This window comes from Saimiri boliviensis, chromosome 17 (genome assembly GCF_048565385.1).
Source record: "Saimiri boliviensis isolate mSaiBol1 chromosome 17, mSaiBol1.pri, whole genome shotgun sequence".
Classification (NCBI taxonomy): domain Eukaryota; kingdom Metazoa; phylum Chordata; class Mammalia; order Primates; family Cebidae; genus Saimiri; species Saimiri boliviensis.
The window spans coordinates 10,274,996-10,289,609 of NC_133465.1; the positions used below are offsets into that span (position 1 = coordinate 10,274,996).

The 14,614-nt window shown below is 48.8% G+C and overlaps 1 protein-coding gene across 6 annotated transcripts in view; it reads right to left on the bottom strand.

Annotated features, from left to right (window-relative positions):
* GAS7 (growth arrest specific 7) overlaps window positions 1–14,614 on the bottom strand; it is a 283,465-nt gene that overhangs the window by 26,997 nt on the left and 241,854 nt on the right. For all 6 annotated transcript variants that reach the window (XM_003929241.4, XM_074388172.1, XM_074388173.1 and 3 more), the window contains 3 exons: window positions 9,199–9,288; window positions 5,446–5,561; window positions 2,419–2,493 (listed from right to left, as the gene is read on the bottom strand). In XM_003929241.4, the coding sequence (XP_003929290.2) occupies window positions 2,419–2,493; window positions 5,446–5,561; window positions 9,199–9,288 (281 nt within the window). The remainder of the gene's footprint in view (window positions 1–2,418; window positions 2,494–5,445; window positions 5,562–9,198; window positions 9,289–14,614) is intronic.

Sequence of the window (14,614 nt, forward strand, 5' to 3'; positions counted from 1 at the left end):
GACCAGCACCAGAGGGAAGTCGGAACAGAGAGGACCTCAGGACTTTTTCATCTCTAACCTCCTGAGAGTCTTTATATATATATATATTTTATTGAGGTCAAATTCAAATAACGTAAAATTAACCATTAAAAAGTGAAAAATCTAAGCACATTTAGGACAAGACCAAATCAAATGCCTGTTTTGTGAGTGCCACTACCACCTCTATCTAGCTTCAAAACATTTTCATCATGCTATTACGGACTGAAGGTTTGTGTCCTGCCAAAATTCTTATGTGGAAACCCTAACCCCCCAGTGTGGCTGCATTTGGCAACGGGGCCTTTAAGGAAGTAACTGAGATTAAATGAGGCCATCAGGGTGCAGCCCTGATCTGATAGGATTAGTGTCCTTATAAAAATAGACATCAGCTGGGCGTGGTAGCACACGCCTGTAATTGCAGCAGTTTGAGAGGCTGAGGCAGCTGGATTGCCTGAGGTCAGGAGTTCAAGACCAGCCTGATCAACATGGCAAAACCCTGTCTCTACTAGAAATACAAAAAATTAGCCAGGTGGCACACATCTATAGTCCCAGCTACTTGGGAGGAGGTTGCAGTGAGCCGACATCAGGTCATTGCACTCCAGCCTGGGTGACAAAGTAAGACGCTATCTCCCAAAAAAACAAAACAAACAAACAAAACAGACATCACAGAGCTCTTGCTCTCTCTGGGCACACACCAAGGAAAGGCTCCATGAACACACAATGAGGAGGTGACCACCTGCAATCCAATGGGAGAGTCCTTACCAGACACCAACCCTGCTGGCTGACACCTTGATCTTAGACTTCCCAGCCTCCAGAGTCACAAGAAAATAAATACCTGTAGTTTCAGCCACGCAGTCTGGGACATCTTGTTGTGGCTGCCCAAGCAGATGAATACACACTCCAAAGGGAAACCCAGTACCCACTAAGCAGTCACAACTCATTCCCTCCTCCGCCAGCCCCTGGCAAATGACAGTCTACTTTCTGTTTCCACAGGCTTGCCTGTTCTGGACTTTTCATGTAAATGGAATCATCCACTATAAGATCTTTTGTGCCTGGGTTCTTTCACTTTGCAGAATGTTTTCGAGGCTCATCCACACAGTAGCATGTATTAGTATTCCATTCCTTTTCATGGCTGAATAATATTCCATCGTCTATCCATGGATTTCCATTGTGCATACCCCAACATTTGTTTATCCACTCATCCTCGGGTGGAATGTGGGTTGTTTCCATATTTTGGCTATTATAAATACAGCTGCTCTGTACGTGTGTATAAATGTATTACTTTGAGTGCCCCTACTCAATTCTTTTGGGTTTCAACCTAGGAATGGAATTGCTGGGTCATATGGTAATTCTATATTTAGCTTTTTGAGAAACAGCCAGACTGTTTTCCACAGCGGCTGTACCATTTTCCATTCCCCACAGGGGTGCACAAGCACTCAGACTTTTTACCCACTAGGAATCCTTCTGTGGCTGGGAGGGTCGCGTTCAGCTTCTCCAAGCTTCTCTCTTTATACCATTGTTTCCTCACACTTGAGCTATGCAACCTCTCAATTACCCACCAGTTTAATGGGTCATAAGGATTTGATTATACAAATTGAAACCTGGCAGTGCCCAGGTCCCACTCAAGGAGGTCTGGACAGTCACAGCATCAGTGGGAAGGGGAGCCTATGGCTCAAGCCCACAGGAGAGAGATCCAAACAACACCCTCTCATTCCCAGCTTCCTCCCAGCCTGGCCCTAGAGAAAGGGAAGCTGGAGTGGCCATCCAGGGTCTGCTGCCCAGCTACCAGCGGTCAGACCAGAGAGGATTCTGACATACTCCAGCCTCCAGAAGGTGGCCCTGGGTCACTACAGAGAAGACAATGTGGAAGTACCTTTTTTTTGAGACAGACTCTTGTTCTGTCCCCCAGGCTGGAGTGCAAGGGCATGGTCTCGGCTCACTGCAACCTCCGCCTCCCGGTTCAAGCTATTCTCCTGCCTCAGCCTCCTGAGTAGCTGGGACTATAGGCACCTGCCACCATGCCCGGCGAAAATTTGTATTTTTAGTAGAGATGTGGTTTCACTATGTTGGCCAGGCTGATCTCGAACTCCTGACCTCGTGATCCACCCTCCTCGGGCTCTGAAAGTGCTAGGATTATGGGCGTGAGCCACTATACCCGGCTGAAGTGCCCTTTTGAGTGTGGATGCCTACACCTTGAGTCACGGGTGCCCAGCTTGGGCAATGGGCACACACCTTAAGTCATGGGCACCGATTGAGCTGTGAGTGCCCACTTTGAGCCAGGCCTATGGAGATCTCCCCATCCAAAGCGGGGCATGCCAGTGATCAATGATGAGTGGCTAATCCCCCTTCCTCAGTGACGCCCCCCCCATCCTCCACACTCCCACTTCTCTCCTGTCCACTCACCCTTCCTCCTGTGAAGCCAAGGAGTTCTGGGAGAGCTTCGCTAAGTTCTTCGCATAGTCTTCTTCAATCTTTATCCTGCAAAGAAAGAAAACCCAACACATATCAGCTCTCCAGTGCCACACTGTAGATCTGCCCTGCTGCCTTGCACACCTCAGCCATGGAAAGGAACCCACTAGGCCATAAGCTCTGAGACTACATGACTCTTGCCTGTCCACCTGACATGCGGTCGGTGCTTAATAAATACTTGCTGGATAAATTTATGAACCAAACTCTCTGGCCCTCCATCTCCTCATCTGCAATATTTTCTCCTGTCTCCTAGGGCTGTGAAGACGAGAACTGCCATTTACATAGTTCCTAGCACAGAGTGGGAAACATGAGAGACCCCTGAATAGATAAATGAATGAATGAAGGAAGAAGGAATGAATGCTTGCAACTCAGGATGGACCACCAGGAATACCCAGTGCTGTTCCCTCTCCCTTCCAGCCCCAGAATTCCCAGGTAGCCTCAGGCCCTCAGCAGCAGGAACAGAGGATCTCCCTACTCTCTCACACCCACCAATGGCTCTGATTGTCAAGCCCGCTGGGTACAAGTATTTCCATGGAAACCTGGCAATGCCCAGGGCAGCAGGTAGATTCTGTTTCCCTGGAGAGGAACGGTGCCTTGGATGTAGCTTCCAGGCAGGCCCTTGACACATTTGCAAAGCGACTTGCCTGGGAGTATCCTGTATTACCTGGCAGGTTGTGTTAAGCATGCCGTCAGAGGTATTGTTTACCACCTAAGTGGTCCTCTGGGCCACAGTGGGAGACAGAGGAGCTATGCTTATACCAACCAGAGCTGGCCAGAGCCCAGGCATCAGAGAGCCCCCAGTCCATCACATGGCGAACAGAGAAGCTCCAGAGATGCTGGGACCACAGCCTTTGCTTCCCAGCCGCTCAAGCAGCTGCACCCAAAGGGTGCAACGATAGAGAGAGGGCAGCTGACAAAGTCTGGCGGCAGTGTTCCGAGTAATAATATTTGCATGCCTTGTCATCAAGAGGCTCACAATCTCGTTCCTTTTTGCACTGCTTTCCTCTCACCTTCACCTTCCGCTGGTCTCCAGGTCCTCCTGAGTCTAATTCTGACTGATCCCCTCTGCCACTTCCTCTCCATTCCCCCTCCCTTCACCTCCAGACTGTGGCCAAGAGGTATCTCCAGAAAGTACATCTACCCATGCCACATTGCCGGCTCCTCAGTGCCGACCACACGCACCAGACATGGGAGGTGTATACGCCGTCTGCCTCCTGCGTCTCACCTCCACGTCTGCCCCACTTCCCGAAACCAAGGCCCCAGCAGACGAGCCAGCACTTGTCCTTGAGCCAGGCCAGCTCCCAACCCTGAGCCTCATATCTCACCTCTCCTGGCACTAAAAGGCCTTCCTTGCAAGATCCCAAGGTAGATCGAGAAAAGTTACAGGTGTGTGCATTTTCCCTAGGAAGCCCAGAACGTCCTGAAATGGCAGTTTCCATTTATCGGCTAACAAGATGTTGTTATAGAAATGTAAACCAGAAGTGTGTTCAAGCTTTGGCTTTTACAGCCATTTTCCTATCTGCCTGTTTTATACCATTGTTTCCTCACACCCGAGCTATGCAACCTCTCAATTTCCCACCAGTTTAATGGGTCATAAAATAAGGATTGGATTATACAAATTGAAAATAGGCCCTCTGTCTATGGCCACACCACCCTGAACACGTCCGATCTCATCTGTCGATAGGCCCTCTAAAGGAAAGGCATGCTTTAAAATGCCAAAGCTGCCAGGCGCAGTGGCGCACGCCTGTAATCCCAGCACTTTGGGAGGCCAAGGCAGGTGAATCATGAGGTCAGGAGTTCAAGACCAGCCTGGCCAACATAGTGAAACCCCATCTCTACTAAAAATACAAAAATTAGCCTGGCATGATGGCGCGCATCTGCAATCCCAGTTATTCAGGAGGCTGAGGCAGGAGAACTGCTTGAACCCAGGAGGCGGAGGCTGTAGTAAGCCGAGATCGTGCCACTGCACTCCAGCCTGGGCAACAAGAACAAGACTCTGTCTCAGAAAAAAAAAAAAAAAAAAAAAGCCAAAGCATTATTACTTGATTATTGCTGTTATAATTAAAAAAGAAATATTTTAAAAAGATATTACAATTCACTGTATTTCCAATATGCATTGGAAACTCGAGATGGAAAGGTGTGTGTGTGTGCGTGCACACACGCACACATGTCTGATAGGTGGGTATGCGCAGATATGTGGGTACGTGTGTGCTAAACAGAGCCTCCGAACTGGTGGGGGGAGACAGGGAGGGAGGGATGGAGGGAGAGAGGGGAGAAGAGAGGAAGGAGATAGAGAATAAACTTCTCTTTCTCTTTGTAGATTTCTCCATTTCCATTGGGCTAAATTTATTGTTTCTTAATCTGTGTTCCCAGCCTCTGTAGATAAAACACTGTTAGAATCCCTGAGGCAGGGATGGGGTAGGAGGAGGGCTCTGCATCTCATTCCCCGGACACAGTTTTAGCTAAAGATGAATTGAACTGTCACATTCCCCGCATTGGTTAACGTCAAGGGCAGTGCTTCAAATAACGGCCAGGTATGTAAGTAAAGGAGTGAAGAAGTCTGCAGGGGAAGACAGCTGGGAGTGGTGGAGACTGTGGCAAAATGGAAACACACACCCCCTCTACATGAGTAGCTGCTATTCAGCTCCAACCAATTGTCGAATGAGGGATGTGGAGGCAATCCTGCCAATGCTTCTGCTCTTTCAAGATGTGCTAAATATCCAGATTTTAATATGCAATCTACCAATTAAGTGTTGGTTCAAATCTTTAAAAACACTCTATCAGCTAAAGCTACGCATCTGCTGGCCAGATCTATTCCAGGGCCCAGGGGTTTGCGACCTGACGCTAACCAGCCCAATGCTGAATGTGCAGGGCTGAGTCCTGCTGCTGTCACCCCCTAGCCAAGGGGCCATGGGGAACACTGGTGCCAGGCCCCAGGGCTGAGAGGGGCCCAGGCTTCACCTTTCCCGGATGAATTCTGACATCTCCTTCTGCATCTGTTTGCCCTTCAGCTGTTTCTGGAGCAGTAGTTCAAAGCCAGCCACAGTGCCATTGCCTTGGGGATCCTTCTTATCAGCCTACAAAGGAAGCAGAGCACAAGAGTTTAGGGCACATCTGCGTCTGGAGCCAGAGAGAATGGCTTGGAGGGAGGACAGCTCCTGGATGTGCCTGACAACCCCAGCCCAGCACAAGAGGAGGGATGGGAGCAGCGGTCTTTGGTCTTTGCTGCCCTAACTCAGAACTCTCTGCTGGTGCCCCCGCTCCCAACAGCGCGTTCTCATCGTGCCCAGGCTTTTATGGTTGCTGCATCCCTACATCCAAGCCCCTTAACTCTCTCAACCTGGGACCCAAGAGGAAGAAGGGCAAGTGTCCGAGAGCAGCAGCTGTGATGTCTAACGGCCTACGACTTCCAACCAGGTGGCTGCAGAGACTGGCTTGACCCTTGGCGAATCCTGGTGTTCTGACTCCAAGCTGGACTGAGTGTGAGCTCAGGAACCGGTGCCCCCAGCCTTCAGCCACCCTGTCTTCTACTAGCTGCATACACTGGCAGGGCAGTGACATCCTCTAACCAACATATTCATAACAGATCACAGGAAAAAAGAAAAAATCGTAGGGAGAAAGCGGGCTGAAGGGAAGCCAGAGGAGAGAACAGGACAGGTCGCCCTGAAATACTGGCTGGGTGATCTCGGCCAAGTTCTTCACTCACTCCAGGCCTAAGCTGCTTCATCTGCAAAACGGAGGAAGCAACAGCCCTGCTCTCAAATGGTCATTTCAGGGTAAGTGACATCTATCTATGTATATAAATGGCTGAGCACATAGTATGTGCTCAATAAATGTATTATTAGTTACTTTTAAATAAAAGTCTGAACTTGGGGAAGATGTGTAAGTCAATTAAATAAATACTTAGGACCCAATTAATTTTGCAAATATTCTTAAAATTTCAAAATTAAATGATTTATTTTGTTTTACTTGCATTTCTTCAAGCATACCTGAATGCCCCTTTCCTGCCATTCCCCTGTCTGAAATTCACCCACACGTGGCCCTGCATAGCCGTGGCTGCTGGAGCACCAGCACCTGGGGCCATCCCAGACACTGGCCATCAACATGTCTAAAAGTCTCCTCGCAGCTTTTCCCTATCAGGAACCCAGGGTCAAACTTTGGGACTTAATGGAAGGTATTCAGAACAGGTTTTTGATACCCCAGAGGGAGAGGTGCAATGGTGGGAACAGTGTCCCAGCCTCTGGTAGGACTCAGGTTCTTCTGTCTGTTCAGCCACAGGGTGGCAAGTCCAGGACCGTCTAATCCTAAGATCAGCCCCTTGAAATAGGAGAGGGCTGCACCTCCCAGGTCCCATCCAGATCAGACATCTTAGGAGAGGGGAAAAGAAAAGGGGTGGCTGATGCCTGCAGGGAACCCCATTTTACCATCATCAAGTAGATGAAGGATTTTATGGACCCCTTCCCATTCCCCGCCCAGGGTGGGACACTTCCCTCATGTACCGTAACTCAAACCCCTCTGGACACACTGCTAACATCCCTGATGACAGGGAGATCATCGTCCTACGGGGTCACAGTGGGGCTGCTCTTGCAGTTTAAAAGGAATGTCCACTGAAGATCACTGCACTTTACTCTGAGAATGTTACATCTTGATGAAAAAGCAGAAAGAAAATTACCCAAATACTGAGCTCAAATCTGCCTCCCTTCTAGAATGAATACACTGAGCTCTCCACACACTCTCGGGAAAACCAGCCAGAAGAAACAGGCTTTAATGGCTGTGTCAGGAGAGAGAAATTTCTATTAGTGGAAAAGGCCTGGGATGGTCACAGAGATAAGTGGATCGCAGATTAAGAATCAGAGTCCCCAGAGAGTTTGAGTTAAGATAAGAACTCACAAGTGTTGCCCTCTAGATGCTGCGGGCGGCATCACACATTCCTTCCAGCTTTCCAAGGCCTGAGACCCCACACGCTGACCCTTCAGCTCCCAGGGCACCCATTTCCGGGGGCTCAAACCACTCTCCCCGAACACTCCATTTACTGCACCCATCTTGAGGGATGATGTTTCCAAATCCAGCTACCTCTCTCCTGCTCGGCCACCGCCACCACCTTTCCTGGTCTCTTCCACTCACCTGTCAACTTCCCACCCTGCCTGCACAATGCCTGCGAATCAGATCATCCACCTTCTGCAAGCAGAATACAACTCACTTACTGGGGCCGAGAAAGTCTTGCACACTCTGATGCTTGCTCACCCCGTGCCTCTGAGCTCACCTGCCTGGGTCTTTCGGATGCCAAAGATAAGCCCCTTTATACTGTCTCCTTAACCTGTGCACAGATCTCTCTACCTTGGACACAGCAGAGTTGGAGCTACAGAAATTGTCCTTTGGTGGGTGGGGATCTTTGTATGTCTTCTAAGGTACAACTGATTTTGTAGAAAGAAGAAAGAACTTTTGTCTAGTATTCAGTTAGCAAATCTAAGAAAGTGTAGATAATCCAGATGGGCAGCAGCTCATGCCTGTAATCCCAGCACTTTGGGAGACCAAGGTGGGTGGATCACCTGAGGTCAGGAGTTCAAGATCAGCCTGACCAACATGGTAAAACCCTGTCTCTACTGAAAAAAACAAAAACAAAATCCAAAAAATTAGCTAGGTGTGGTGGCACACACCTATAGCCCCGGCTACTCAGGAGGCTGAGACAGGAGACTCCCTTGAACCCAGGAGGTGGAGGCTGCAGTGAGCCAAGATCGCACCATGCACTCCAGCCTGGGTGAGACAGACTGAGACTCCGTCTCAAAAAACAAACAAACAAAAATGTAGATAATCTGTTCTACACAGTGATGAAAACAAGTTTTTACTTATTTATTGTTCCTTAGGGTCTTTGGATACTTTTTTTTTTTTTAAGTGTACCATTTAGTGGTTTTTAATACATTCACAGGGTTGTGTGACCATTCCTACTATCTGATTCCAGAAAGGGGTGATCTAATCTTGAAAGTCACTGTGACTTTCACATGCAAATGCTCAGGACCATTCCCAGAATGTTCTGAGGTGCGGGCCTCTGCATTTCTAAAAATGTATTTATATGAATTGTGAAAAAAATACACCTAGCATACAACTGACCATTCTGGCCATGTTTAAGTACACAGTTCAGTGGCATTAAGTTCATTCACATTGTTCTGCTACCATCATCACCATTCGCCCACAGAACTTTCTTCAATCTTGCAAAACCCAAACCCTGTGTTCGCTAAGCAACCTGCAGAAGTTTTAAAACTACAGGATTATCCCAGCTGGAGCTCTCTGAAGACCCTGTGACCAACCTCCTCACAATTCTGATGAGCACAGTCAGGCCCAAGGAGGTGAAGTACTTGTCCAAGGTCCCTCACGTGGAAGTGACAAGCAGGTATGCAGCCCACGTTCATGCATGGAGGCAGATTCTAGTCTCCTGCTTTCACTAAGCATCAAAGGAGATGGATGTTGGCTAACCCACATTCTGGGTGAAGTGTCTCTAATGTGAATCAAAGTCTTGCTGAATCCCTGAGGCACATGGAATGATCTGGACTCCAAGAGGGTCCCAGTTCCTGTCTCAGATGCAAAATCTAACACCAGCCCTTCAGGCTTCCACAAGAAAGGCCCCTCCACTCTGAGATCCAGGTCCCTCTGCCCAACCTGGGTGCCCACTCCTCGTCATCGGGGTCACGGTGTGGGGGAAACCGAGGCACCGCTTACCCAGAAGTAGTCGCAGTAGCTCCATTCCGTTGGTTTCAGCAGCTGCTGTTCCGGCATTGTGTCCGGGTGAGGGAAGGTCACACAGTTTATCTGGAGGGCACAGAGCAAGAAACAATGACTCTGTTGGAGACTGGAAGAGCAAGGAAGGCTTTGCTCCCAGGGGACGCGGCACCAATGGCACTAGAGCAGCCTCCCTATTGACAGAACACGCACAGGGATCTTCCCATGCTCCCGGGGCTCACATTTCACCTGAGGGGCAACGGGGGCTCATCCCCATTCCAGAGGGGCTGTGAACCAGTACAACCTCTCTAGAGGGCAGTTTCATAGGATCTAAATTGCAAACATCCAGTGCCTTTGACCCAGCAATGGCATGAAGAGTCTTCCTTACAGATACGGTTGCATGGGTGCAGTGACGTCCATACACGCTGTTTCACTACAGCACTGTTTATGGCAGCTAAAGGCGAGAAAACAACTCCAATGTCCATCAGCAGAGGAATGGCTAAACAAAGTATGAGACTGACAGACATCTATGGAAATCACAAAGAAGCCAGTGATAAAGTTCTTAAATTTAATAAGAAAAGTGTGCCAGGGTATACGGTTAGGTGAAGGTTTAAAAAAAAAAAAAAAAAAAAAAAAGCAAACAAAGGCCGGGCGTGGTGGCTCACACCTATAATCCCAGCAGTTTGGGAGGCCAAGGCAGGTGGATCGCCTGAGGTCAGGAGTTCGAGAGCAGCCTGGCCAACATGGCAAAATCCCGTCTCTATTAAAAATACAAAAATTAGCTGGGCGTGGTGGTGGGTGCCTGTAATCCCAGCAACTTGGGAGGCCGAGACAGAAAAATCACTTGAGCCCGGGAGGCAGAGGTTGCAATGAGCCAAGACTGTGCCATTGCACTCCAGCCTGGGTGACAAGAGTGAAACACCATCTCAGAAAACAAACAGAAAAGCAAGCAAAGAGTATTACAGTTCCTTTTTAAAAAGAGATACACAGTTGACCCTGGAACACAGGTTTGAACTGCAGGGGCTCACTTATACGTCTATTTTCTTCTGCCTCTGTGACCCGAGACAAGACAAGCCCCTTTTCTTGATACTCCTCCTTTGCCCATTCAACGTGAAGATGCTGAAGACCCTGTTGACGATCCACTTCCACTTAAAGAATAGTAAAGATATTTCTCTTCTTTGGCCGGGCGCAGTGGCTCATGCCTGTAATTCCAGTACTTTGGGAGGCCAAGGCAGGTGGATCATGAGGTTAAGAGATCAAGACCATCCTGGCCAACATGGTGAAACCCTGTCTCTACTAAAACTACACAAAAAATTAGCTGGGCATGGTGGCGCACACCTGTAGTCCCAGCTACTCAGGAAGCTGAGACGGAAGAATCGCTTGATCCCAGGAGGCGGAGGTTGCAGTGAGCCGAGATTGCGCCACTGCACTCCAGCCTGGAGACAGAGCAAGACTCCATCTCAAAAACAAAAACAAAAAGATATTTCTCTTCTTTATAATTATCTTAATAACATTTTCCCTAGCTTACTTTACTGTAAAAATACAGCATATAATACATATAACATGCAAATTATGTGTAAAATTATGTGATAAATTATTATCAGTAAGGCTTCCAGTCAACAAGAGGCTATTAGCAGTTAAATTCTGGGAGAACCCAAAATTATATGCCAATTTTGGACTATGGATGGGGAGGGGGCACCCCTAGCCCCCATGTTGTTCAAAGGTCACCTGTATAATATGCATTTGGTTATTCGCATATAGAGTACTTCTGGAAACTGATAACATCATTTGCTCCCAAGGAAAGGAACTGTGTGGGTAAGGGTCAGGAGTGAGAGGTTACCTTGCAAATTTTATGTCATGATGTGTATCATATGAACAAATACAGCTTAAAATTATAATCTGGGCTGCATGTGGAAGGCTGCCCCTAGCTAAGGAGAACAAAGCACAGGAATTTCCGGCTTGTCTCCAACTTTTCTGCCCGAGCAGGTCTGCAATGCTCCCTGGCTTTTCCCCACTGTGTGGAGGTGGCTTCAGGCCCCAGACTCCCCACTCTCCTAGGAAGTGGGCTAATTTGCTTCCTCTGGGGGAACAAGGCCTGAGCCTTATGAGGTTGGTTTTTTTTTTTTTTTTTTTTTTTTGAGACAGAGTTTCGCTCTTGTTACCCAGGCTAGAGTGTAATGGTGCGATCTCGGCTCACCACAACCTCCACCTCCTGGGTTCAGGCAATTCTCCTGCCTCAGCCTCCTGAGTAGCTGGGATTACAGGCACATGCCACCATGCCCAGCTGATTTTTTGCATTTTTAGTAGAGATGGGGTTTCACCATGTTGACGAGGATGGTCTCGATCTCTTGACCTCGTGATCCACCCGCCTCGGCCTCCCAAAGTGCTGGGATTACAGGCTTAAGCCACCGTGCCCGGCCCTGCCTTATGAGTTTTTAACCCCTTTTTGCATCCCAAGCACCTGCCTAAGTTGAAAATGTCACACGTTAAAAAATGGCGCAGCCCTGAGGTTTTCGGGCCCAGGACACAAACTCCACTGCTAGGCAGGGCGTGCAAGCCGGTGAGGTGCCCAAGTGCCACACAAACTGAAGCTGGGATGGGACGGTGGACAGCCTCTGCTTTGGGCAAGGGTCAGAGGCTATGGAGATACGTCTGAGTGGCAGAATCTGCTCAGCTCTTGCCAACTGTTGTCAAGTCCTTCTGAGGAGTCCAGTGCGGCTGGATTGTATGACAACTCAAGGGAGGCTGAAAATTGAAATTTTTATGCAAAGTGTCTGCTTTTCTTTTTCTTATTCTTTTTCTGTTTTCTTTCTTTCTTTTCTTTTTTTTCTTTTTCTTTTTGAGATGAGTCTTGCTCTTGTTGCCCAGGCTGGAGGGCAGTGGTGCAATCTCAGCTCATTGCAACCTCCACCTCCTGAGTTCAAGCAATTCTCCTGCCTCAGCCTCCTGAGAAGCTGGGATTACAGGCACGCGCCACCACACCCTGCTAATTTTGTATTTTTAGTAAAGACGGGATTCCTTCATGTTAGCCAGGCTGCTCTCAAACTCCCAACCTCAGGTGATCTGCCCACCTTGGCCTCCCAAAGTGCTGGGATTACAGGCGTGAGCCACCATGCCCAGCCAAGTGTCTCCATTTTTCAGTGCTGGCAATTAATTCAAGGTTAAATACAATAATAATAAAAACAATAACCCCATGTAGGCACAACAAACTCTTCTGCCAGCAAAGTCGGGCCCGTGGACCTCCAGTTGTGACCTCTGGATCAGAGGGCTCCCAGGTGGCTCGAAGTAAATCTAGCGCACACCCCATTCCCTGGCTGCCAGGACACAGACCCCAGTCACAGTCTGGGAAGAAATCCCCGGCAAAAGTAGGAGCCTGACCTGTGGTTAAGGTGAGGGCTGAGGTCCCCACCAGCCTCGAGGGAAACACGACTCAGAAGAAGGAGCAGGGGCAGGAATGAGGTGGAGGACCCTGGAGAGGACAGGGGCGCACCCAATTCTCCCAAGGATAATCCCTTCTTCTCTTTCTCCTTTTCTTTTTTTTGAGATGAAGTCTTGCTCTGTCACCAGGCTGGAGTGCAGTGGTGCAATCTCAGCTCACTGCAACCTGTTTCCCTGGCTCAAGTGATTCTCCTGCCTCAGCCTCTCGTGTAGCTGGGATTACAGGTGCACACCACCACCCCGGCTAGATTTTGTATTTTAGTAGAGATGGGATTCTATTATGTTGGCCAGACTGGTCTCAAACTCCTGACCCCAAGTGATCCACCTGCCTTGGCCTCCCAAAGTTCTGGGATTACAGGCCTAAGCCACTGAGCTGGCCTCTTTCTCCTTTTCAAAATGTGTAATTTCTAAGGCTACATTATCCATGTAAGAGTCCTGGCCAGGGCATAGTGGCTCACATCTGTAATCCCAGCACTTTGGGAAGCCAAGGTGGGAAGATTGCTTGAGCTCAGGAGTTCAAGACCAGCCTGGGCAACGTGGCATGACCTTGTTTCTTCAAAAAATAAAAAAAAATGAAACTGACCAGGCATGGTGGCACATGCCTACAGTCCCAGCTACTTCGGGGGCTGAAGCAGGAGGATCGCTTGAGCCTGGGAGGTTGAGGCTGCGTTGAGTTATGATCATATCACTACAATCCAACCTGGGTTAAAAAAATCCTGCCAAAAATATTTAATGTAATTATGAGTGGGGAAAACCAATAGTGTTTTTTTCTTTTAAAGGCACTCTACAAAAACAGCTTCCTGAACTCTAAAAAATTAGCAGTGTGATGGATTAAAAAAACAAAGGCTAGATGAAGATCAGCTGGGGCTGGGGAGTTTTCTCCCAGGCCTCAGCAGCCTGAGAGAAGAGAGGGCCGGTTCTTGAGGCCAGCTTCAGAAAACTGTCTCCCCAGGCCTTGGCTTCAGGCTCCATCCCCAAGGTGTGTCCAGAGACAAGTCTCCTTCCTGCGCTTCCACAAACCCACTGCCAAGCAGGCAATCATGAAAACAAGGGACGGATTTCAAAGGTGCACCCTTATGTTATTATTCTTATTTCAGCAAATCATGGTCATCATAGTCCACTTTTATTATGCTTAATAACGCAGTCCATGAAAATGTCAATCAAATCTAACGACAAATTAACTATGACATTAAAGTAAACTGGGCATTAGGAATGACAGAACGAGTAGATGTTCTGGTACTCAGAGGCGGGTCTGAATGCTTCTGGAATGCGCTGTCCTGCAGGTATCTCTCTCCTTTCCCTCCTCTTTTCTCACCCAAACTGCTCTTGGCCTTGACTTCTTGTTGGGGAAACATTTCCCTACAAAGAAAGAACTTCCTATGTCAGGAAGAGGCTTGGCCAAAGGTGGGCAGGCAGGAAGGGAAACGGGTCTTGCCCAGCCTTGTTCCCCAGAATCTTCCCGAGGTGACCTACCCTCAGAGTGAAGATGCTACCGCCCACCCCAGGAGGCCTGTGCAGACAGACCCTGCCAGCCAGATGGGAAGATGGTACCAAGGACAGCCCCTTCAATGACACGTCCTGGCTGGCTCCAAGCCAACCATCTAAAAGGCCATGGAAGTCCAGAGGAGAGCTGCGACCCGCCTAAGTACTACCCAGTCCCCTTCCTGTCCCAGAGTTGAGGATGAGCATGCCCCAGAGTCACCTAGAGGACATGGGTGTCTGGGTCCCACAGCCCCAGCGTCTGCTTCAGGAGCTCTGGATGGGGTTGGAGCCAAGTGATGCTGAAGATCTGGGGACCAACACTTTGAGAACCAGCATTCATGATTCATTCAGCAGGGACAGGGGCAGCCCCTGGGAAAGACCCTGTGCCCACCACAATGGAGGACACAAAGATGAACAAGCCACAGAGCCCTGCTCTTAAGATCCTACATGGCAAGTGGGCAAAGGACATGAACAGGCACTTTTCTCTTATTTTTCT